This window comes from Crotalus tigris, unplaced genomic scaffold (assembly GCF_016545835.1).
Source record: "Crotalus tigris isolate CLP2741 ecotype Arizona unplaced genomic scaffold, ASM1654583v1 scf7180000020933.47133, whole genome shotgun sequence".
NCBI classification, from domain to species: Eukaryota; Metazoa; Chordata; class Lepidosauria; order Squamata; family Viperidae; genus Crotalus; species Crotalus tigris.
Genome location: NW_024098266.1, coordinates 1,112 through 25,845, shown reverse-complemented (window position 1 = coordinate 25,845; position 24,734 = coordinate 1,112). Strand labels below are relative to the sequence as shown.

At 38.5% G+C, this 24,734-nt stretch overlaps 1 protein-coding gene across 1 annotated transcript in view; it reads left to right on the top strand.

Moving 5' to 3' along the window:
• Nucleotides 1-18,376, top strand: part of LOC120319708 (HCLS1-binding protein 3-like) — a 36,521-nt gene extending 18,145 nt beyond the window's left edge. The window contains exons 5-7 of the mRNA XM_039368819.1: nt 6,988-7,145; nt 8,707-8,842; nt 15,753-18,376. Of these exons, the coding sequence (XP_039224753.1) occupies nt 6,988-7,145; nt 8,707-8,842; nt 15,753-15,999 (541 nt within the window). The 3' untranslated portion in view covers nt 16,000-18,376. The remainder of the gene's footprint in view (nt 1-6,987; nt 7,146-8,706; nt 8,843-15,752) is intronic.
• Nucleotides 18,377-24,734: the final 6,358 nt, after the last annotated feature.

Here is a 24,734-nt window from a genome sequence, read left to right as displayed (position 1 = left end):
CCTTGATTAGTTTCCACCCGTTGCTTCTTGTCCTGCCTTCAGGTGCTTTGGAAAATAGCTTAATTCCCTCTTCTTTATGGCAGACCCTGAGATATTGGAATACTGCTATCATGTCCCCCCTTGTCCTTCTCTTCGTTAAACTAGACATACCCAATTCTAGCAACCGTTCCTTATATGTTTTAGCCGCCAGTCCCCTAATCATCTTTGTTGCTCTTCTCTGTACTCTTTCTAGAGTCTCAACATCTTTTTTACATCGTGGTGACCAAAACTGGATGCAATATTCCAAGTGTGGCCTTACTAAGGCATTAAAGAATGGTATTAATACTTCACGTGATCTTGATTCTATCCCTCTGTTAATGCAGCCTAGCACTGTGTTAGTATCTGTGTTAGTATCTGCCACCAAAGATGGTCTAATCCTGAAACCTAAAGCCCGCAAATCCAGAGGCACTTAATCTTGTCAGGGTTCAGCTGAAGCCTGTTCCTCATCCAGAACCTCACAGCCTCCAGGCACCAGGACTGACATTCATGGAATCACTTAATTCACTGATGATACCTCACCCCATGGCAGTGGATGAGTTCACCCAATGGCCTCATGTAGGTGCAAAAAAAAGAGAGGAGAGAGCACTTGGACATATAGTAGGGATCAAGGCTTGGATCCTCCTCCCTAATATAACATATTTAATAATGTCCCTTTTTCCAAACCTGACATGTTGGGCAGAATTACCTTCTTTGCTTAGCTTGAGTGTAGTATAAATAGGCGCTAAGCATTTTTTTTCCTGCTATGTCTTCATGGTTCTGCCTTCATCTCATCCATAACACATACTTGAAATAGCTTTAAGTCATCCATGAGGTTTCCTTACTTATCCAGGTGCATCTGTTGTACTTCTCAGCTACTCCATCATGAGTGTAACCAACTCAGTTCCTATTGGCCGTTTTAGGCTGATTTAGACCTGGCCACTCTGCCTTGACCTTTAAGTGCTATTCTCCATAGCTGTTCTGGTAGGAGGTCCTGTATTCTATCTTTGCATCTGCAGGAGACATGGCTTTGAAAGAGAAATTAACAGCTGCCTGGAAATGGATGATCATCAGGTGTGGTATTTTTAATCACAATAAAGGAAGATGAGAATTTTTGAACGAGAAGTAAACCCATATTGAAGAATGACCTAGCAAGCATTGCTGGGTTCAGGAAGGGAATTTTCTTCCCACCATCACACATATTCCAGAAACTAAAGTATAAGGTCAATCCAGGAAAGGTGGCAACCCTATATCTGGGCCTGTGAATATCTTTTTTAAGTGTTCAGAAAAGAAAAAGGACATGAATAGCTTTGCTTTGTTAGAGCTTTTAAACTAAAACAGGAGGAAAACATATTTTTATAGCTGTTATAGCTAGTATATCTGAAGATAATTATATAGTGAGCTAAAGGCCCATCAGTTGTAGCATTATATTTTCCCCCAAACATTTCAGCCTCAAAATAAATCTCATTTCCAAGGCCTATCAAAACTCCCAGCAAGCATTTTTAGGGCAATAATTTTAAATATTTAGTGGAGGAAAATGTTTCTCAATGGCACTGATATTTTTTTTAAAAAACCACAAAAACAAAAAGGCCCATCTTTGCAAAATGCTTTAATGTCCTACATTTACGTTTTTTTTACTGTTTCTGTTGTGTTTATCCTTCCATGAATTGTGTTGCAAGCTTGCTACTTCAATTGCACAAACTAGGAAAATGTAAAATTGTGAGAGATCAGTTACTTGTTCAAAGCTATAAAATCTGCTTAGGTCAGGGAGTTTGCCTGTCAAAATAATTATGTTATGGTCTACAAAAAAACAACTGACTTTACAAAAACATTCATCTGCTGCAATATATCAAACTTTCAATGGTAGATCTCTCTCTCTCTCTCTCTCTCTCTCTCTCTCTCACACACACACACACACACACACACACACACACAGAGAGAGAGAGAGAGAGAGAGAGAGAGAGAGAGAGAGAGAGAGAGAGAGATTCTTTCCTCCATTGACAAATAGGTCTAGAAGTTCATAGTAAAGATGAGTTGGGAGAAGGCAAGTCAATTGTATAAGGACAATTGGGCAGGCGGTTCAACTAGAGAAGACCTCCAAGACCTTCAACCCTATGATTATATCAGAAACCTTGTTCCTGACATCTTTTTTCTACCTAGAGAAGTTCTTCTTTTGAGTACTTGAGGAGGCGACTATTTTGCTAAACCACATCCACTGGCAGTCCATTTAGGGGGCAGGGTTGGCTAGGCAACCACAAGTTCACATTTGCTGGTAGCTTAAATTCTGCAGCTGCTTTTATAGGCATTCCATCTCTCTTCATTTTTCTGTAGTGTATTTAGCAACTATCAGCCAGTCTTTTGCAGCTTCATATGAAATGGGACAGTGTGATACCATGAAATGAAGCTTGAGCAAATGATCTTGGGAAAATGTTTCTTTGAGTGGATTGGTGATACAGTGGAAATGGTTAATGGTTTTTTGGGGTTGTTTTTTTAAATGAAATGCAGCTCTTTTGAATACTCCTTCCTAGACATAGAAAATGAGTATGTTAGGAAAGGCTGATCTTTGGTGAGGTGAATCTTTAGTCAGAAGGACTGATGGTTTGGGGATTAGGGAAAAGAAAAAGGTTGAATTTTGAGTTGTTACTGTGCTCGAAAGCAGGTCAAGCTGGGGTCAGCGTTAACAACTCCTTTGCAGTTTGTGAGCAACCTTTTTCAAAGCACAGACAGATAAGTGCCACAACAAATTTGCTCGACCCAAGCTTTCTTTCTTCCCTGGCTGTGGAGCTGGGGAGAGGAGACCCTGAAGCTTCTTTTGTCTAAAGGGATCGATGATAATAATAGCATGACTCAGCTCTTCCGCCCCAAGAATTCCAAATGGGCATTACCTCATCAAATGCTCCCAGGCATCTAACTGAGGAACAGGAAATGGGTTGAATCATTCAATTCACAGAGCTCTTTTGTTGACAGTAGAAAGTGTTAATGGGAGTAGCGTTCAGTTGCCTTTTGTTCATCCCTCCTCTTTCCCTTTCTAATAAGATTCGATTGGGTTGGGCTTTTAAAAAAGCCTTACTCATAGTATGTAGATGATTGTGAATGTATGCGTTCCTTCTTACAAATAAAGTCATTAAAACACATTGGAATTGATGTGGCCAGTGCTCTTCTGGTATATCTAGGTATCCTTTGCTGGTTGTCACTGGCTTTTAAAGCAAGGAGTTACTGGAATGCCTACTTTAGCTCTTTGTTTCAGCTGGATTTTCCCTGCTTCTGCTGCCATACATGAAATACCATCATGTAACAGCAGCAGCCAACTAGCAGTAATACAGGGCAAATAAATGCTTAAATGGACAAATCATTGGGCAGTTAAATTTATTTCAGACAAAGGTGGCGTTCAACAGCGTGAGCCTGACCCCATTGCAGCCAGTGATTTGGCTATCTGGCCAGTGAGTTGAGATTGGGGCCCTGAAACAGAAATTTGCAATTTCTTTCCTTGGAACAGTTCATGTCCCATCTCCCACCACACTTACTTCTGTCTGTCATTGCTGTTACCCTCTGGTCAACCTCCAACCTTCTCAGCCACCAAGTACCCCATGTCAGATAATAACAACCAACCAAAAGTCAACTAGAAAAGTGATACGAACCTAACTAACCCCACATTGTTTCCCCACCATTCTCATAATGGAACAATTCCAACATAAATTGTTTTCTTGACTTTTCAGTGCTTGTTTCCTGGAAAGGGGATTGCACTGAATATGCTATGACTTACCTTTCAGTAAAAGTCTTTTGGCTTGTAAATTCAAGCTTTGTGTTGCCCGGTTTCCTTTGTGTTTTCCTTTGTCTTGTTTCAAAAAAGCATGCTTAGAATTGCAGACTAAGTACAATGTAATTCCCATGGTTTCGATGTGCCAACAGACTTAATTTACATTGTAAAATCTTAAAATAAGTCTGGTTCTTTGACAGAGTTATGTTTATCTGTATTTTAATAGTATATTATGTTTTCCATTTTTTTTTAACTGCCTGGCCCAAAATAGTAAGAAAGAGCAAAGTACAGAAAAGTACAGAAGAGCAAAATCTGTGCTCATCCTGTCCCTGTCAGACCTATAGGCATTGTACAGACCCTGGCCAGATTTCAAAGAACAGTGCAACTAGCAACAGCAATAGCACTTAGACTTATATACCACTTCATAGTGCTTTACAGCCCTCTCTAAGCAGTTTAGAGTCAGTATATTGCCCCCAACAACCTGGGTGCTCATTTCACCAGCCTCGGAAGGATGGAAGTCTGAATTAACTTGAGCTGCTGGCAGCCAGCAGTCAGCAGAAGTAGCCTGCAGTACTGCATTCTAACCACTGCACCACCACAACTAGCTCTGAAAGTCCACTGACGGTCAGGTTAGACCTGTTTACTTGGACCAGCTAGGGACCAGCTCATGGTAAGCCTCATGTGGAATGAGAAGAGCCTAAGAGAGAGGGAGAGGGAGAGAGGGGGGGGGCACCTGTCATTTCCTAATAGAAATGCTTAGGTGACAAAGGATATCCATGAAGCTGTCAACTAGCTTCAGACTTACTTTACAAAACAAAACAAAACATAGCAACATTCAGAGGAAGTAAGTAAAAAGAGAATTGAGGTGCAGTCCCTGTTTAGGAAAGGCTTTATCTTACATTGGGTTTTAAGAGCTTGATTAACATTGCATTTATAATTTCTAATTATTGTAATTAAGCAAATTGAATTTCCTATCAACCTTAAAGCAAATTCACACTAATATTGTAGTTTATGAAGTAAGTTTTATCTGTTCCTTTTTCTTCTACAAGAAAGTTATGACCCAACAGTGATTACCTTAGGAAAAGACATTGCATATGCATTGTACTGTGAACTAACTCTAACCTGTATTGGCTTTATGTATAAAGAGCAACTGAATAAAATTAATAGGAAAGAATCTTGGAAAATAGTGTTCATTCTTCTAGTAAGAACACATATGCTGCATAAAGTGGCACAAATTAAAGGAATATGTATTAAAAATAGTATTTTCAATATCTCCAAAGCAATGAAAGTAATTCAGCAAATGGAAATATTTGTGTCTATATTTGTTCTAAACATTCTTTAGTACTAAAGTATCATTTTCCTACAGAATTTGACCAGGTTCTGGGAACATTGCAGTTTTGCAGTACTAGCAATGAATCAGCAATGAGTGGAATGACAGTGATAATTGGAAGCTCATGACTTGTTTAGCCCAGCAGCAACAAACCCATAGAAATAGGTTTCCGTATTTCAACTTTAAAAAAAAAAAGAGGCACTTGGAGAAGTTACAAACGGTGCCATGTGAGTGAGCACTGACAGCTGCGTAGGCATCTATCTCTTCCCATGGAACATGTTATGCTTTCTCAGCTCTTTTTGTTGAGGTCATGCTGGGTATATGGGCATTTCTGATCAATCATCTTGTTCTGTGTTCTCTCCCTTAATTTAATCCCCATTACTGGAACTTGGCAGCATAACCAGTCTTATTTGGAAGAGGGCATTCATTCAGTCACTTTGAATGACTTTGGGGTTGGACGTATTCTTAATATAATTTGCTCTTGCGTTTGGACATTTTATGCCACTGACAGATATTCTTATCAGAATGGCTTGTGGCAGCAGGAACTTGCTATATACAGATTTAAGAAGCTTGGTGCCTCCATGTTTTGAGGTAACAGGAAATGTGCATTGCTAGTTATGTCAAGTTGATCACTGATGCCTATAGAAAAGAAAGTTGTAAGACGTCTGGCAATAACACTCTCCCTAAGTATCAGTAATGGTTAAAATTAGTTCATAATCAAGTTTAGTTTAGCAGTGGTATTCTTAATAATCTCCCAGGTTTAACATTATTTCATTCTTAAATATATGCCTGTATAGTTCAGTTCAGTTATTTATTTATTTATTTATTAAATGTATATGTCACTCATCTTGAGGTGGTATATTAAATGTAGTATCATGATTTACTACATGGTTATGTAGTATCATGATTTACTATACCTTGTAGTCCTGGAGAAAAAAAAGAAAAAAAGCCTCACGAAGTCTGTCCCCAGATTCTCCATCTACAACATTCATATTTAATGGGCCAATGAATGCTTTGCTGAATTAATTTGAGCTATGCCTTCCCTCTGTTCTGCACCTTGTACTACCATTACTTTCAGAAGACATGGAAATGTTTTTCAGAATTGTCTTCCCTTCCTTATGAATTGCTGGGGACACATTTTCAGTATCTGTATCATTTTTCTTTTCTTCCAGGTAGAATAAAATTTGCTGATTTTGTTTTTAAAAAGGTTTGAACAAGTTTGGCTATATATGTGTGTGTGTAGTGTGTGTGTGTATGTATATACAAATATATATATTGCAGTATTTTATGATCAACTATAAATATTCTTCCCATTTGTATCTTTCATATGTCACATTTAAAGCAGATGGCGTAGAAAGAGTTCCTTCAACAGCTTCATGATTATAATGTAGACCATTCAGTGTATATATGTGTATGTATGCGCACATGCCTTTGAGTTAGTGTTGACTCCTGGCAACTGCCTCAACAAGTCCCTGCAATTTTCTTGGCAAAATTTCAAAAGTGGTTTGTCATTGCCTGCTTTTTAGAGCCAAAAGAGAGTGACTGGGCCAAAGTTACCCAGGTTTTGTGCCTAAAGTGAGACTAAAACTCACAGTCTTCTGGTTCTCGACTACACCAAACTGACTGTAGGCCATGCAGATCAAGGACCAAATTAACATTGGGACAGAATTGACATTAGGTCAGGATGAGGACCCTTTATGCTATTTTCAATACTTTCAGAACCATGGAGCAATTCAATGGAGCAATTCAGCCATGTTTCTTCATTCATGGCTAATAAAATTAAAGTCATGACATGGTTGAAAAGGGTCAATACCAGCACGCCAAATCGAAATCCCTACTGTCAGAAGGTTCTTAATAATTTCTGGTTTATTATTTAAAATTTTAGATCTAAAAAACTCAAGAAGCCCACATCCTCACCTGCTCAAGAAGATAAAACCAAGTTAACGATTTTTCATGAAGAAGTGGATTTGGGAGAAGAACTATTCAGTACATTTGAAGATTTTTCATCCCCCAGCAACAAGAAGATATTGGCAGTCAAAGAAGGTATTAATGAATATTCACGTTTCTTGTTATATACTCCATAGCAGTGGTGGTGAACCTATGGCACGGGTGCCAGAGGTGGCACGCAGACCCCTCTCTGTGGGCACGTGCGCCGTTGCCCCAGTCCTAGGCCTTCAGCTGGGTTTTATAAAATCTTTTTGCTTTAGGCCTCTGCCGCCGTGTGCAAAAAAAAAAAAGGTTCAATCAATCAATCAATTTCAACTTCTCGCGAGAAAAAAAAATCTTTCAAAGTTGGAATTGATTGATTGAACTTTTTAGTCCCACCCAGTCTGCCTTTACCACTGCAGCCACGCCCACCCAGTGGGCACGCCCAGCCAATGGGCCATCACACCCACCTGGCACCCGACGATGCATAAGTGGTTTTGGGTTGCAGTTTGGGCACTCGGTCTCTAAAAGGTTCACCATCACTGCTCTATAGGATTAAAAAAAAGTGTCACAAACCATGGAATCTTTGGTTGTAAAACTCTGTCTTGGATTCTAGAGATAGTTACTTAATTCCTTAACTATTTTTTTTTAGCTAGGTTTATTTATTGCATTTCTATCATTTATTTTCTGTGACAGATCAAATCAGTGTCTTGGATCCTCCTCCCCCCTCTCCCAACATCTTATCCTCACATTCGTAACCAAAAATCTCATAGTGAACCTCCATGGCCAAAGGAGAGTTTGAACTCAGCAGTTTTTCAACGTGTTAACTATTACTATTATATAAGTCCTTCATGCATAATGTTTAAAAATGCTGAGATAATTTAAAGAAAGAAAAAAAGACTTGTATCCCATCTGTAAGATACACAGTATCTGCTTAACTTTTCAGCTTATTATGTAAAACTGGAATGGGCCATTGGTTATGCTTGGTTAGGCTAATTCTCTTAACCCTAACGAATTCTCTTGGTTAGAGAATTGTAATGCAATAATATTTCAAAGCTTCTTCCAAGCCTGGTATAAACTATGCTTCATTTAGTATACCTAGTGAATAAAATAATTCTACGTTTAAAAAGGAATAAAGATCACTTTTTTCTGTTTCCTATGCAGAAGTGAATTGGTATAATAAAATATTTTCTCTCAAAATAGTTTGGCAGTGGAAGTCAATGATACAACTTAGTATAATTCAGGATTCATGGCAATGTGACATAGGTCAATTGAATCTGATATTCCCCACTTTGCAAATCTCTTTAGTCTTCTATGTGGGCGGGGCCTACTTGAAACTGGATCATGTGAAATTAGTTCTATGGTTTTTGCCCACCCAACTCAACTCAGCCATGGTAGTGCAGTGGTTAGAATGCAGTTTTGCAGGCTAATTCTGCTGACTGCCAGCAGTTCGATTCTCACCAGCTCAAGGTGGACTCAGCCTCCATCCTTCTGAGGTCAGTAAAATGAGGACCCAGACTGTTGGGGGCAATATGCTGACTGTGTAGAACCACTTAGAGAGGGTTGTAAAACACTGTGAAGCGGTGTATAAGTCTAAGTGCCATTGCTATTTAGGCTATAGTTGCTGTTTATCACTGTATTTTAGCCTGATTCTGTCTGTCTTTTGTTTAAATGTTAGATGTGAAATTATTTGAAGGACCAGATCTTGGTGGAATGGTAACTCTTGGAGATCCACTGCTTTTGCTGACAGCCAGTGAAGACAGAGAACCTGTGTTAAATGTTAGTCCTGCTGAAGACATAGAGGAACTATTGAGGTATTCATCTGAATTGCATGATAAATTTAGTGTTGTGTGCTTATGATCTCTCTCCTCAAGCTTGTCTGCCTCAAGCAGCCCAAGATTAGAAGACAACTTCTTGGCTTTAGCCTACTAAGGTCCCACTGTTTTCAAAATTGGGATTGTATAAATAAATGTGAATGGGTATGGATTTTAGCAATAGTTATTTCCTCCATTCTTGTAGTTCTTCAGTTATTCTTATCATCATGTTTTTCTCTTCATGTCTTCCATCCATCCTTCTCCTAGCATTTCCTCAGAGCCAAAAGGAATTGTCTACAATAGTCAAGAGTTAATCAGTTAAATCAGTAAACAGGTGCTGCAACCAGGAAAGTTCAGAGCTGGCAGGAATCTGACTGCCTGAACGGAGTGCCAACTCATCTCCTCTCCGAAGTGGTACCTATTTATCTATTCACATACAACATGCTTTCGAACTGTTAGGTGGATAGAAACTGAGGCAAGTAATGGGAGCTCACTTGACATGCTAGGACTTGAGTGGCTGGAGCAGAGACCATCTCCAATTTTATTAAGCTACTGAGCCTCCACACCTGTATACTGGTATCTGAAGTATATAGAGATTGAACAGTAGTTTGGGACTCTAAATATTTATGAAGTCATATAAATTCTTACATTTTGATAAAGAAAATATTTCATACAGGTATAAACCAAACACTTTTGATCAGTTACTTTTCTAGCAGTTCTTTGCTTTCTTAAAAAAAAAAACCATTAGATTACTTACAGACTGAATTATTCCTAAAACACATCCACTGAAATCAATTGGATAAATTAATCACAACTAATTGATGTCTTACTGATTTCAAGGAATCTGCTGATAATTTGACTTAAGACTGGATCTCACCAATAGTATAATCTACATTACAGTTTCAATTTACTGAGCTATGCTGCACATTTAACTAGAGTTCTTTGAAATTCTGTAGAATCACTTATCACCAACTCTAGGGAGGTACTTGCATTTAAATTTGGGGGGGAGAGAATAGAAGTGAGGCTGTTAGAAACATTTTAGAGTTTTAATAACCAGTTCATAATGGAAAGAAGAAGAAAAACACTCTGTTGCATAAGGTCTTTTGGAAACATGATTCTTCTTCATTGTTTATAATGGAACATTTTGTAATAACATGTCGTATCAGAGACACCTACCTTAGTTTGCTCAGAGGAAAATGCTAATGCTTTTTTATGTTTAAGAGCATATCTGATCTTTTAAGACATGATGTCTCCAAGGCATAACTCTATTTTATTTGAATTATATAGCTGGGAAATATATACACTCATATACATGATTACCATCTCATCCCTCAGGACTGGCTTTCGCTATTTTTACACAATGTGTTCTTCTGATATTTTTACTTGAAATGGCCCTAGCTGGCAGTGTGCGGCCAAGTTTGCCTGTTTGGAATTCATCAGACATACATAGCCACAAATCTTTCTAGGACACTCAAAATTCTATTGAGAATTGGACTCATGGTTTTGTGTAGTGCATTAGTTTTTATGAGCCCTCAAGGTGCTGGTATTTAGCAGTGTTACCGGAAGGGATATATGGAGACTCTGTTTAGAATTGTATATAAAGTCTACTTCTTCCTTTTCTTAAATCCTCAATTGTTTTGGCAAGATTTCAAAAGTGGTTTGCCATTGCTGCTTTCTTCCTAGGGCAGTATTTCTCAACCTTGACAATTTTAAGGCATGTGGACTGCAATGCTGGCTGTGAAATTCTGGGAGTTGAAGTCCACATGCCTTAAAATTGTCAAGGTTGAGAAACACTGTCCTAGGGCTGAGAGAGAGTGATTGGCAGAAAGTTGGTTGCCCTATTGGCTTTGTGCCTAAGAAGTGACTAGAACTCACCTTCTCCCAGTTTCTAGCTTGGTGCCTTAACCACTACACCATCTGGCTCTCTTTCATCAATTAGATATATTTGTAGAGGACAGTGCTATCAGTAGTTAGTAGTTATAATAGCTATAAAATATTTCCAGAAGTGCAAGCGGAAGCATATCTCTGAACATTAGATGCTCAAATTCCACAACTATGGAGGGTCATATTCTTCTGTTCAGTTGTGGATTCCCTGCATGCCTCTAGTTTGATCCTTACAGGAAACTGGGTAATGGACCTTCTGGTTTTCTAAACCTGGGTCTTCTAACATGGTGTCCACAGATACTTTGATTCCCATCATGCTCCTTGACTCTGCAGATTACAGATTCAGCTCAAACATGAAAAGCCATGGTCTCTGGAGAAGTAAAATGGCTGGAAGAGGGTTTTGGCAATCCAAGACATTTAGAGGGCACCTGTTGGAGAACTGGAAATTCATTCTAACTAGCTTACCTCAGAAAATTACTTCTACACAGGAGACCATTAACTGATTAAAGATAAACCCAACAGATCTTCTGGCCTTGTTCAGATATTGCTTGGCACCAGAAGACAATAATTCTAAAATATATTAACTTCATTTTAAACCTTTCCTTGTATCCTTTATTCAAATTTCGGTTTCTACCTCAGTCCTATTTAAGAAATACTGCCTTGTGTGATAGAAATCATGGATTCAAAGTAGGGATTAATTTAATTTTCAGTTTACTATCTTAACAGGAAATCATACTTTAACTGAACCTGGCTTTTTTCCGACTGATGTTTTCTTGACAACTGCAATTATCATAATCATTGGGTTTGTAACTTCAAACATTTTTTGCAGGATTAATGTTCAAGCCAAGGACTTGAGTGGAGCCTTCATCTCCCCAATCTTGCTTCCATAATGATATCTGTGTTAAATTTTGCCTTGCCTGCTATCATATGACATTTAGCAATTACAAAGGAAGCATGGCAAGGATTCAGAAAACTAGCATGGCTAGTTTGAACATAATCTGCAAGAGTCACAACAAATCTCAGTCTCTTTTTAAAGTACAGCCAACAATTTTTCAGGAATCAGAGCTACAGACATCAATTGATTTGATAGGTCAACTTGACCACTATTGGTATAGGCTGGTGAGGAACCTTTTACAATCTTTTCTCACAATTCTGAACAAGTTCCTCAGCATTCTTTAATTTTTGCTGCCTTCTCTCTCATCAGAGAAACACAAACAGATGCCAGGAAATATGGTAGCCTTGAAAGGTTGATTAAATAAATGAACAAACAGCATAGCTCTTGTATTACAAATAGATGCCTGCTTTAGAAAGAATTCCAGTAGAGATTATAATGTCAAGTCACTATAGAAGTAAGAAGAGAATTATACTTTCTGAAATCACTCTTACTGTAAGGCTACCTAAGGCCCACTTATAATATGCTATTTTTCTGCTCTGGGAACACAGGACTTTTTTGTGAATGGTTTAACTACCAAGAAATATCAGGACACCTTTGATATAAAAGCCATCAAACCCAGATAAATATTCAGTGAATGAGAGAACTGTAGCAATTCAGAATGAAGATGAAATTGCAGAATTGATCAAAATCCTCACTCGTGGAGAATAAGTGTATCAGTAAAATTACAGTCTTCTTCTGACAAGACAGGACCTGCTAGAAAAGTGAGCCTAGTCTTATTAAGTCAGAAGGATATTCTGTTTTTGTTGAAAAACGCCTTCTCTTTAAAGTGGAAAGATTGGTGGGGAGAGAACAGTAAGCCTACTGCCTATAGCAGAGGTCCCCAACCTTTTGGGCACCAGGGACCAGTTCCGTGGAGAAAGGTTTTTCCACGGACGGAGAGACTGTGGTTTTGTGTGCTGCCTGCATCCCACGGATGGGGCTTTGCTTGTTTGTGCAGACCGGTTGCTGGCATGCTGCGGCCCAGTACTGGTCCACGGACTGGGGGTTGGGGACCCCTGGCCTATAGCACCTTCACCTGGTCTCATTGATCGAGCATTCTTGGCTTATGATTGGTCACTTAGCAAATGCTCAAAAGTTGTGACAGACCTCCCCAGTGCTACTTACAACCTTGATTCAAAGTTCTAATGACTCTATCCCCTGTCTTCTATGGTCACGTGATTACATTTTGGATATTTAGCAACCGACCATACATGACCACGAGTTGCAATGTTTTTTTGGGGGGGGGAATTGTTGTTTACTTCCAGTTTCTGGTAAAAATGCCCACTGCAGGCAATGGATTCACTTAATGTCTATTGTGTTTCCTTAATGACTGCAATAATTCACTTAATGACCACTACAAAAAAGATAAAATTGGGTGTGGTCACATGGTGATGCAACTGGCACAATTTATGATTATAATTCTGGGCTCAACTACTGTCATAAGTCAAGGACTATCTGCAGTATCCATAGTAAGTGTAATGGAATTCTCTAAACCTGAGAATGAGAATGGATGTTTGCAAAATAGTGCAGAACCAGAACAACAGTAGATTCCTTCCTCTTTATCAAGCAAATAAGTAATAATATCTTGCTTCTATCAAAAGGCAGTTAGGAATATGATGAATTAAGGCATCACCTTAAAAGTACTTATTAATACAGTAAATGGGGGCTGATATATGTAATGTCACTCTTTTTTTCTTTGTAATCTCAGTGGGATAAAATGATAATCTACCTTTCTTAGTTTATGAGCACTTTTGGGGGGCTCAACACTAACATTTTCAACACAGAGAAGTTTCTGTGCTTTGAGACATTTTACATGATTGTTGAGATAATTTCTTGGGGCTTTCATATCAGAAATGCAATTATTTACCAAATGTGTTTTTGTCTCTAAAACAAATACTTTAGATACGGTGGCTTTAGTATGGATGAATATATATATATATTTGTTCTACAGAATAGATGTAGTTCCCCATTATAGGATCTCTTTTGGCTGAATAGCACTACATCTGTGGTGTGTTATAGTCTTTGGACCTTACATAGCAATTATCTTGTTTCCATTTTTTGGCATATTTAGAAGCTATGGATATTTTTCCATTAAAAGTAGGCTGAAGTTAAATCATGATAGTATTACGATAAGATATTCAAACAATGTGTTTCTTTTTTTAAAGTGGATTTAATGTGTTGAGATTTAAAAATAGAACATAGATTTCTTTGTTTAGAAACTTTTAAATAAAAATAGTCCATAGATGTCTGAGCTGCTTATAAATGTCTTTTAAATACAGCTACACATTTTTTCCAGCAGATGACATTGCTTAATATTTTCAGATAGTTGCTATGCTTCATTTGTTTTTTTTTGACTCCATAAAATATAATGACATTCATACCTTCCAAAGTTGCATTTCTCTTGCCAAAAGCTGAGTCCCCACTTCCATATTGGGCCTGGAGTTTTAAAAATCTCATTCTTTTATAAGATTACCCATTCATCAGGATTTCTGTAGCTAATCCATGCAGAGTTTTCTAAATGCCAGCAGTCAGTAATACAATGTCCGTGTTCATTATGCTTTTTGACATAATTTAATCACTGTGAATAAGTGATGCTTTTTCTTGTCTTAACCCAATCACATGTGTTGAGCATAAGACAATGTACTAAGTACCCTGGTCAACTATGATGGTGCAATATTTTCACATGGCTGCACAAGCTAAAAATAGAAAAGTACCTGGATATACTCATGGAAAAAATTGTGCTTGGTTGCTGCACTGTCCTTAAGGATGGGCAAAAGAATCAACCTCAACTTAGCCTACATCTCTCTGTTTAGAACAGGATGGTCAGTCTGACAGCCAGGGTCACATTCAGCCTCTGGGACTCCCCTTTTTTTATGACCCCTAAAAGTTAGCAGCATGGTTTTCTGCCATTTGGAGATGGAATATATCAGAAAAGCTTTAATGCAGGGGGCTCCAACCTTGGCCATGCTGGGTGAGAAATTCTGAGAATTGAAATCCACAAGTCTTAAAGTGGCCAATGTTGGAGATCGCTGCTTTAATATACAGTAAGTTTTGAAATAAGCTGTACATCATTTTTTTTAAAAGGGGGCGGGAATAAAACGAAGTTTGGGAAAGGTCCTGCTTAGGGGCCACTGAGATGTGTTTTCACTTTGCAGCATAGCTGCTCTGAGTGCAGATCTCTCCCTTTCAAAAGATACGGCCACCAAAACGTTACCCAGCCCTGATTTAGACATTTGCCAGAATTTAGATGCCCAGGAAATCGCTTGGTATTAAGGTCATCTTCTGGTGCAAGTGTTAGGAAGGTGTCTCAAGTGTTACAACGTGAAACCTTACAAGGTACAGGAGTTCTTGGACTTGTGATATCAGGAGGGAGGTGTGGACTGGGAGATGCCTATTGAAGAGCCTTCCCATGTTGTTTGGGTTTGCCTTGGAAAGGGAAACCCAACCTTTATGCTTCCTTTCTTAGAATGATTCCAGGAAGCTACACTCAGGAATATTGGAGAAACTCTTTTCTCATTTTCCTGGTATCCTAAGTGTATACAGATAGTCCTTGACGTATGACCACAGTTAAGCCCAAAATTTCTCTTGCTGAGACATTTGTTAACTAAGTTTTACCCTGCTTTATGACTTTTCTTGCCACAATTGTTAAGTGAATCACTGCAGTTGGATTGTTAAGTGAATCCGGCTTCCCCATTGACTTTGCTTATCAGAAGGTTGCAAAAGGGGGTCACATGACCCAAGGACACTGCAACTGTCATAAATATGAGTCGGTTGCCAAGTGTCTGAATTTTGATCACGTGACCATGGGGATGCCGCAACAGTCGTAAGTGTGAAAAAACGGTCATAAATCACTTTTTCCAGTGCCATGGTAACTTCAGATGGTTACTGAATGAACTGTTGTAAATCGAGGATTACCTGCACTTGATTACCACCTGAAGATTAAGTGAGCAGTTTGCATTTGAAACTCCCATGTGCAAAGCAAACGTGGCCCTTCTCCATGTTTGTAATGGGTAGAGAAAGACAGTCATACACTATTATGTTGGACTACTGAAATAATAATAAAAAAAGCCTTTACTTTCTTTTTTCTTTCAGAGTGGAAGATGATTTTGAAAAAATGTTGCAAGTGAGCTCTAAACCCAAGCTTAAACCCAAGCCCAACATAGCATCTAAGCCAACAATACTTAGGAAGCCAGTGATACCTGAGAAAAAATTGCCATCTTCTCCAACCCAAATGGGGCAGCCGGCAGAAGAGAAGATCCAAAATATGGATGAGATGGACATCTTCAAATACATTAAGGAAAATGAATCCCTTAGTAGTGAAGAGCCAAGCCTTTTCTGAAGCACTGCTACTAATGGGCTTTCCTCAGGAAGGATTTCCATCCGTCATCTGGGTCCTGGATATCTAGCATGCCTTCGACTTGTGTTCTCGATTGTCCTTTTGATTGGACAATTTGATTCCTTTGGCTCCATTGTTTTTTTTTTTTTAAAAAAAACCTCGATGGAACTGGATATTGGGGTTAGAATTCTGCAAAAAGTCATGAATAAATTTTTTGCCACAGAGCCTCAATGTTTTAATTAACAATGCCTTGTTTTTAAAAATGCAAAAGACTGTGGCCAGAACTGAGTCGATAAAAAGAATATTGCTAACCTTTGAGCAAATGGATTATTTAGCTTGAGAAGTACCAGAGGTCAAAATTAATAAAAGGAACTAACATGGCTGGATTAAATATTGACACTAGGTTGGAATCGTTGTTGTTTAATAGAAGTTATTTATTTCCAGATAGTTTTCAGCCTTCTTGGAAAAATATCACTGAAGTTCAAGGAACTTGCATAAAAGCATTTTTCAGAGTCATATTTCTCCTTTAAGAGTTATAATGTACTAAGTCTAGGTCCTTGGGAGCCTGCCTAAGTGCTTCTGTATGAATGGCCTTATTTGTCTCTCAATTTTCTGATCTGATGGTAGGTTTTTGTGATACACTGGAGCCACTGAAATGTCTGCAGAATATGGCAGGGAAAGAATCTGCACAAGATTCCTGAATAATGATGTGAATGATGGCTGTTTTTAATATCTTTATAATCTGGGGATAGTCCCATCATCACCGTTAAGAAAGGTGCTTCTTTTTGATGTTAAAGGCCCTCATTATTGTTTGATAGGAAGAAAGGTATCATTTGTTAGATGCCAAGCCCCCAATGCTTGTAGCAGGATTAGGAAAATGAACAGCAGCACCTCAGGTTTGATAGTTGAATTATATATGATAGTTGAATTATATGAAAGTTAATTAATTATTTGATAACATACTCTTTTTTATATGAATATCCTATGTTTTTCACTCAGATGACCCAGCCGCAAGAAAGTGAATAAGCCGTAAGACTAAATATTTGATAACTCATTAAACTGTCTGGATTGCTTTTTGACTTTAGAACTGAGTGAATGCAAAAAGCAATTAAAGCACTTTAAAATATGTACATGTTTAATGCATAGAGTTCCATTTATAATTATATAATGCTTTATTTGAAATAAAATGAAATTATTAAGCACTACTAATACAGTATTAAAATTTCCCTTGAGAAATAAGTAACAAACGTGACTGAAACAAAATATAAGATGGTGCAATAAAATAAAGAGAAGTTAGTTGTGCAGGATGGGGTACTATTTGTTATCTTTTCTCATCTGCAATCATAATGAACAATTCTCTCCTGTTGAAGGTTGTTATTGTAAGGGGCAGAGTTTTGATGATGAATTGAAGAGGAAAGAAGTGCACAGCAAAAGAGTGACCCTACCCATTTGCCCTCTTTTCATCATCCCTTTTTCTATTTCAAACATACTTTTCTTCCATACCAGCTGTAGCCAACTCTTCTCAAAGGTCTACATTCATCACTTTTCAAGTACTTTTGACATTAGCCCTAGAAGAGGGTTTTATAACATTGAACCTATTCTAAACAGAACGGTATCCTTAAAAACATTCCCTAATTTAGAAATGTTATATTACATACAGTACAGTACTACACAAGGGATACCATGAATACGTTGGTGTAGTTTTTCTAAATATAACTGGGTTAGTGCTGAGAAATGACTGCAGTTGACTTGTGCTTATGGCCAGTTGGGGAAACAAATTGCAAGATGAGAAAGAAGACAAATAGATATAGACAAGAGAGAGCTGTGATCTTGTGGGTTTGGCTGTGCCAAAATGAGGCTCACCTGCTTCTCTGGCCCTATGCTATTACCTGTTTTCCTTTCAGGTGGGGAGAATCAAAATCAGACCAAATCACAGATAAATGATCCAATAAAAACACAGAATCAAAACTAGAAATGGTTGGTTGCACAAGCATCGTAGAATGTATGGATTTGTGACAATATAATTGCTTTTGATCTGTGATAATGTTGATATCCTGAAGAATCTTTAAAATTCTGTTTTTCAACAGGATATCTGATTTGTACTTTTTATGTCATTATATCAAAACATCAAATAGAATTCCACAGATTTTTCTCTTTAGTTTACTTTGATGACTTGATAATAACTATTCAAATCGTTTAAGTGTTTCTATATATTTTGTAGTTTCTATTGAAGACTTTTAAAATAATTACATTCAGGATACAACGTATTGTATATTGTCCTAAATATTTCATTGGAAACATATTTTACATAATAAAGTATATTTCTGTGCTATATTTTGCCTTTGAGAGATGAGCTGGAATAAATACACAATGAAAGTTGTTGAACTAAACTGGAGGAAATAATTCTTTTATTTTAAAAAGAGCTACTCATATTTCCCTGAAAATAAGACTGGGTCTTATTTATTTATTTTTCCCTCCAAAAGAGGCACCAGGTCTTATTTTGGGGGGATGTCTTTTATACTCACTCCGGCACTGACAATCCCCCTTCTTCTGCAGCCGAAGGAGCAGCTTCATTCTGGCCTGCATTTTTCAGTTAGGCCTTTCCGGAAGGCCTCTGCAGTCGAGTATCAAGCTATGGATTCAAAGATGCAGGCTTGGCTGCAGAAGATGCTGCAGAAGACGTGGGCCAGCGAGGAGAGGTAAGTGGATGCGGGGCACATGGGGCAGCTCCACCCCCTCCACCCCTGCTTGATTTTTAGATGTGTGCCTTGCCCCAAAACTAGGGCTTATTTTGGGGGTTGGGCTTATATTAGGCCCACCTCCAAAAATCAAGCTAGGACTTATTTTCGGAGTAGGCCTTACTTTCGGGAAAACACTGTATATAGGATTATGTACTGTGTACAGGTAGTCCTCGACTTATGTTTAATGACTGTTCAAAATTACAGTGGCAATGAAAAAAGTGACTCATGACCAGTTTTCACACTTACAACCATTGTAGCATCCCCATGGTCCCAATGATCAAAATTCAGGCACTTGACAACTGGCATATATTTTTGACGATTGCATTGTCCCAGAGTCATATGATCACAATCTGTAATCTTCCCAGCTGGCTTCCGACAAGCAAAGTCAGTGGGGGAGCCAGATTCTCTTAACAACTGCATGATCCCCTTAACTTCAGCAATTTGCTTAACTGTGACAAAAAGGTTGTAAAATGGGGCACAATTCACTTAACTATCTTGCTTAGCAATAAAAATTTGGGGCTTAATTGTGGTCATACATCAAGGACTACCTATAGCAAGGATCCCCAACCTTCCCACGGCACTGGTCCGTGCAATGCCAACAACTGGGCCACATAAACAAACTAGGCCCCCTCTGATACACAGAAAAATCTTTACTCCGTGGAACCAGTTCCTGGTGGCCAAAAGGTTGAGGGCTACTGACTATAGCATTGGTTGTTGTTTTTCCCCTTTTCCCCATAAAGAAAAAAGGAACTTTGTTGTAAGAGTTACAAAGCAAGAGTCCTTTTAACTCCATAAAACATAACATGTCCACATCAACCTCTCCTTCCCTGATTAAGATCTTAATTCATATAGTGTTAAAAAAATACTAACATCATTCATGACATTCAGTTAACTATGCCTAAAAGTCAAGTGGCTATTAAATAGCATTACATTATATATTTGGCTAATCAACTAAAATAAAATGGGAGGAACAATTCTGTGACAGTTGTTACAGCAATTTTAAACTTCAAGTGAAATACAGAAAAGTAGCTGGGGAGAATATAATAATAGGCATTGTGGTTCATTAATCTATGTGTTGCAAAGTGATAACAGCAAGCAACAATGGTGAAGCAACTGGAACTGAGACTACTAGAACTAGAAAGTAAGGACCTTTGAATTTAGCAGGACTTTCTTTAGCAAATGGATGTTCACTATGAGCAGTTTTCTTATGAAGAATTTTAATTACATTGAATAAGGAAAAACCAACCTTTTAAGATCAAACATTGCTTAGTTTTTCATGCCTGAATTCTGTTACAGCTCCTTTGCCTAACAGGATTATAAAATAAATCTTTAATATTGCAGCTAGGGAATTGAGGCCAACAAACTATTTCCCAGGACAACCACTGCTGAGCTGAGAGTGGAATACAGCTTCCTAAAGTTATATCTATTGGCATCCAAAAGAGCCCCAATGGCTCACTGACACTAATGATTTATGACTTTAGCAGACCGTGGAATTAAGCCATAAATGGTACTCAGAAATAAATCAAAATTAGTGGCAACGCTTCTTGGTTTGCTCAGCTATATCATTCTGGGCAGCAAATAATAGCTTAAGTCTGCTGTCCAGGCCAGCATGAATAATAGTGATAGTGTTGTGCCCCGCAACATCTGGATGGTCACGGCTTGCCCATTCCTTTCCAAGCAAAAAGCATAAATGTTTAGGATCTTGAATTTGTTCCTGCTGAAAAGGTATCAAGTTGTTTCTATTCATGAGATGCTCCCATCAATGAAAGAAATCCTCCCTTCTTGACTGTCACCACTGCAAATTTGCATTCTAATAATTTATTTCTACTTCTAGTTTTCTGTGCCGTCAGAAATTATATTCTATTGATACAGTAAAAGCTGTAGGAAAAATAAGAAAATGGTTATTTCATGTGAAAACTGCAAACTTAAAAAACTAAAAGAGTTGGAAATAACAATGAATTACAGCTCTTGAAAATATAGGAAGAACAAGGAAGCATGATAAAATCTAATCATATTGTTTATTCTCATAATTCTTCTACCTGCATGGAAAATCACATAGTCTATGGTTAACAATGAGCATATTTGCCCCCAAATAAACCCTGCTGCGTTCAATGGGCACTTAAGAATGCAATTATAAAGTTCTTGATTCTGGTTTGATGATCCCAACAGATGGGCCATTTATTCCTTTGTTAGTCATAATTTTATGGAACTATAATATTAGGGGGGCAGGGCAGGCAGAGGCATTACTCATTCTTCTCTGCAATTTATGCCTACACAGGAAGAAAATGTTCAAATAACTTGCAAGAGCTAAACCTTTATTTGACCACCTTTGCTGAGTGTCTCGTTTTATATGCTCAAAAGTTTAGCACATGCCATTTTTAAAAATGATTATGGGACTGTGCAAATCCCATTTCTGAAGTCAGCAGATATGTCAAAACATTCCAGAAGAGTGATTCCTAACAATATGTTCTTGGCTGTACTTTGAAGAATGAGCATTCTGATGCCCTCTAGATCAGTGGTTCTCAACCTTTTTAATGCCGCGACCCCCAACTGGTCGTAAGTCGAGGACTACCCAACTGGTCGTAAGTCGAGGACTACCCAACCGGTCATAGGTTGAGGACTTTCCCTGCCCGGGAGCGCCACGCATGCGTGGTGCCGCCCCCTGCGCCGACTGAGGCGTAGCTGGCAAGGGGCAGCGATGGCGCAGGCCGACCACCGGCTGGGCCACCAGCTGGCCCAGCCCAAGGGAGGTAAGGCACCTGCCAGGCCCCACACGCGCCATCAACCCTCCCTGCGCCCGCCGGCCTCCCACCTCCCACCCGGCCCTCTTTACTTACATTTTAAGTAGTTGCTCAGCAGGTGAGGGGTGGAAACTTCCAGACAGCTCGCCTTCGCTGAGACAACTTGGCAGCACCATTTGAGAAGGGACTTTTGGCGGGCTCAGCAGGGCAGGAGACAGCCTGGACATTCATTGGCTTTGGGAAAGCCAATAGAATTGGACTCTATTCAAGATAGTCTATTCTATTGGCTTTCAAAAGCCAATAGAATAAAAGGGAGTAGCACAGCTAAGGAAAAGGGGGGAAAAATGGCGGACTGCGTTGTTTGGTGACCCCCGTGAAATGGTCATTCGACCCCAAATGGGGTCGCGACCCACAGGTTGAGAACCGCTGCTCTAGATGTTTTGGACCACAAGTGTCCAGATCCCTGGACACAGGCATGGCAACTGGAGTTCATGAAAGTTGAATTAAAAAAAAAACATCTGGAGGACACTTTTGAGGCCATCTTGTGCTGGTTTCAGACATGACTCTGACAACTTTGCTTTGAAGGATGAAAGGATTCTCAAGATAAATTGCAATCTGATATGGAAACTGCTGAGGAGGAGTTCAATCAGCTTATATCTGACCCAAAGGGGAGAAAAATGTTGGGTGCCCCAAAGTCCAAAAGAATAAAGATGTGGACAAAGATAGACAGCCAAAGATGGAAAGTTTGCAGTCAGCTAAATCAGCCAAATGGAAACAATTAGTTCAAATCATAACAAGCTGGAACTAGAGTAGGTATAGCTGCAGGAGATGCCGGTAAACCAATGTATGTCTTGCCAAAAATTCAATCAGTGGCAAGAAGGTAACAGGGGCTTTTTCTCCACAGTAGACTGACTTTTTTCATCCCTGCCCGAGGGGTTCTCTTTTTGCAAGTGGGACCGTGTTCATTTTGCGGTTGTTTTTTATCTTTTTCTTTTTTTTCCCCCTTTCTTACTTTCTTTCTTTTTTTTTTCTTCTATTTTCACTTTTCTTTCATTTTTCTTCATCTTCTTCTTCTCTTTCTCTTTTTGTCTTCTTTTCTTTTTTCCTCTTCATTTGTTTTATTTCTTTTTGTAACTTCTTCATTTGTTCTTCTTTTCAAAAATCAGTGCAAGTTATTTCAGCTTCTTACAGTTGCCTTTTGAGCTATAGATTCCTTGCTTGGCCTCACTGATTTATGTCTGTATCTCCTGATTTCATCTGCTATGTTTATGCTAACACCCAGCAATCATTCCTGATAATAGATTCCTATGCACTGATTTTGTCTCCTGCTTGCAACTTCCAGCAAAGAGATCTGCTTTGTGCAGAATAGTTTGAAGAAATTGATTTAGATGCAGACATTTTTTTCTATTATATTGTAAACAAACATTGGACTGATAGATTGTTGTACAGGCCAAAATAGACAAGGTAGGATTGTACAAATGCATTTAGTATGGAGATCTGTTATTTGGAAAACAAAACTGAACTGTCCAAGAATTGTGAGAAACCAGAAACCAAAGGAACCAGGTTCCTTTGCTATGTTTTTGATGAAAATTATTATTTTTTCATTAGAAGGGAAGCCTCCACTGTTATTAGCAGAGACTCTTCTTGAAAAATCTAAGGGGAAAAACATGCCCAAATGATAATAGGCTCTAGAACAGAGTAGTGATGTTGATAATGCATTCTGATGGTAATGTGTTCTTTAAATTTATCAGTTTATCAAATATCCAGGGTGTTCTTCATTTCATGAGATGAAATAAACTTTTTTTTTGATGATTCTAATGTTTGGATAGATTAAAAAAAAAAGGTGCCCCATGCAGACATTAGATGGTATTATTGGGTTATGCTAGAGGATGGTACTATTCTTAAACATATTCTTAGACAGAGAAGGAGCATCACTGCTTGCCAGTTTTCCATCACTATATGAGAAAAGTCATATTGGTGATTTTTCAGTGCAATTTTTTCACAGGACATATGTTTTCTCAGTGTGTCATCTTTGGTTACTCATTCCAGTACCATACTGTAACTAAATATTTGAGAAAATGCAAACATAAACACGGCATCAAAAATCGTATCTGTTCCCTTACAAAATAAACATGGTATTGACATGAGGCTACAGAACCATTCCAATAACTGAATCACTGACGTAGGGCAGAGGCCGAGAACAGGCAGGGTTTTTTTGGAGCAGTTAAATGCATGATTTGTTTCCTGGTTTTCTTCTCATGCATTTCATAATACTTGACTTTAGAACCTCATCAAGTTCTTAATGTGTGCACAATTTAAAACATGCTGGCTGGGAGATTCTGGCAGTTGAGGTCTATGCATGTTCAAGTTGCTGAGGTTTAGAAATCCTGTTTTATATTAGAGCAGTAAAGGTACTAAGACCCTCCTCCATGGAAACCCACTGGTATTTTTGGGCTAAGTACTCCTTTCAGCTCAATGGACCTCAGAGAGTTCTTGGGGGGAAAACGGAAGTGGAACTGTAGCCAACCTTGAGTTCATGGAAGAAAAGTGGGATTTAATCTAATTAAGGTGACCAACTTTTTTACAATGAAAAGGAGGACACAAATAAATTGAAGAAAAAAATATCATAAATAAAAGAAACATTTTATTCATTGCAATAATAATACAGACAACTTGCATGTGCAAAGTTTGCCAGCCGGGTGTTTTGGCGCGCTCAGCAGCAATTCCTATTGGCTTTCGAAAGCCAATAGTAGGAGTAGCACAGCTCATGCAAAAGTTGAAAAAAAAAAAACCATCAAAAAAAGGTGCCAGAACGCTGTTCTGAGCATTCTATGAGGGGAAAAAAAAGCCCTGCAGATTAGTCTTCAAATATCAAAAAGGAGGACATGTAGGAGGACACTTTTTGAGGGAGGACAGAACTTACAAAGGGAGGACTGTCCTCCCTAAAGGAGGACAGTTGGTCACCTTAAAATTCTAATAAAGAATACTGTAATTTATTGAGCTACTATTTCCTTATATAGGAAGGCCCTGAGTTTGTTGGCATTATTGTTGTATCCCATTTATTAATAATAAACACTGTTTCAAAAATCAGATTCTGACTTGAAAAATGAGAGAAGGGATTCTTAACTTGGGGCTGTGACCCCCTGAGTGTGTGTGTGGGGAAGCTGTGGATAGATTTCAGGGCATTTGTGGATGTGGAAGGGAAAAAGAAAACATTACAACTATTTTCACCAACCTTTTTCTCTTCTGAATGTGA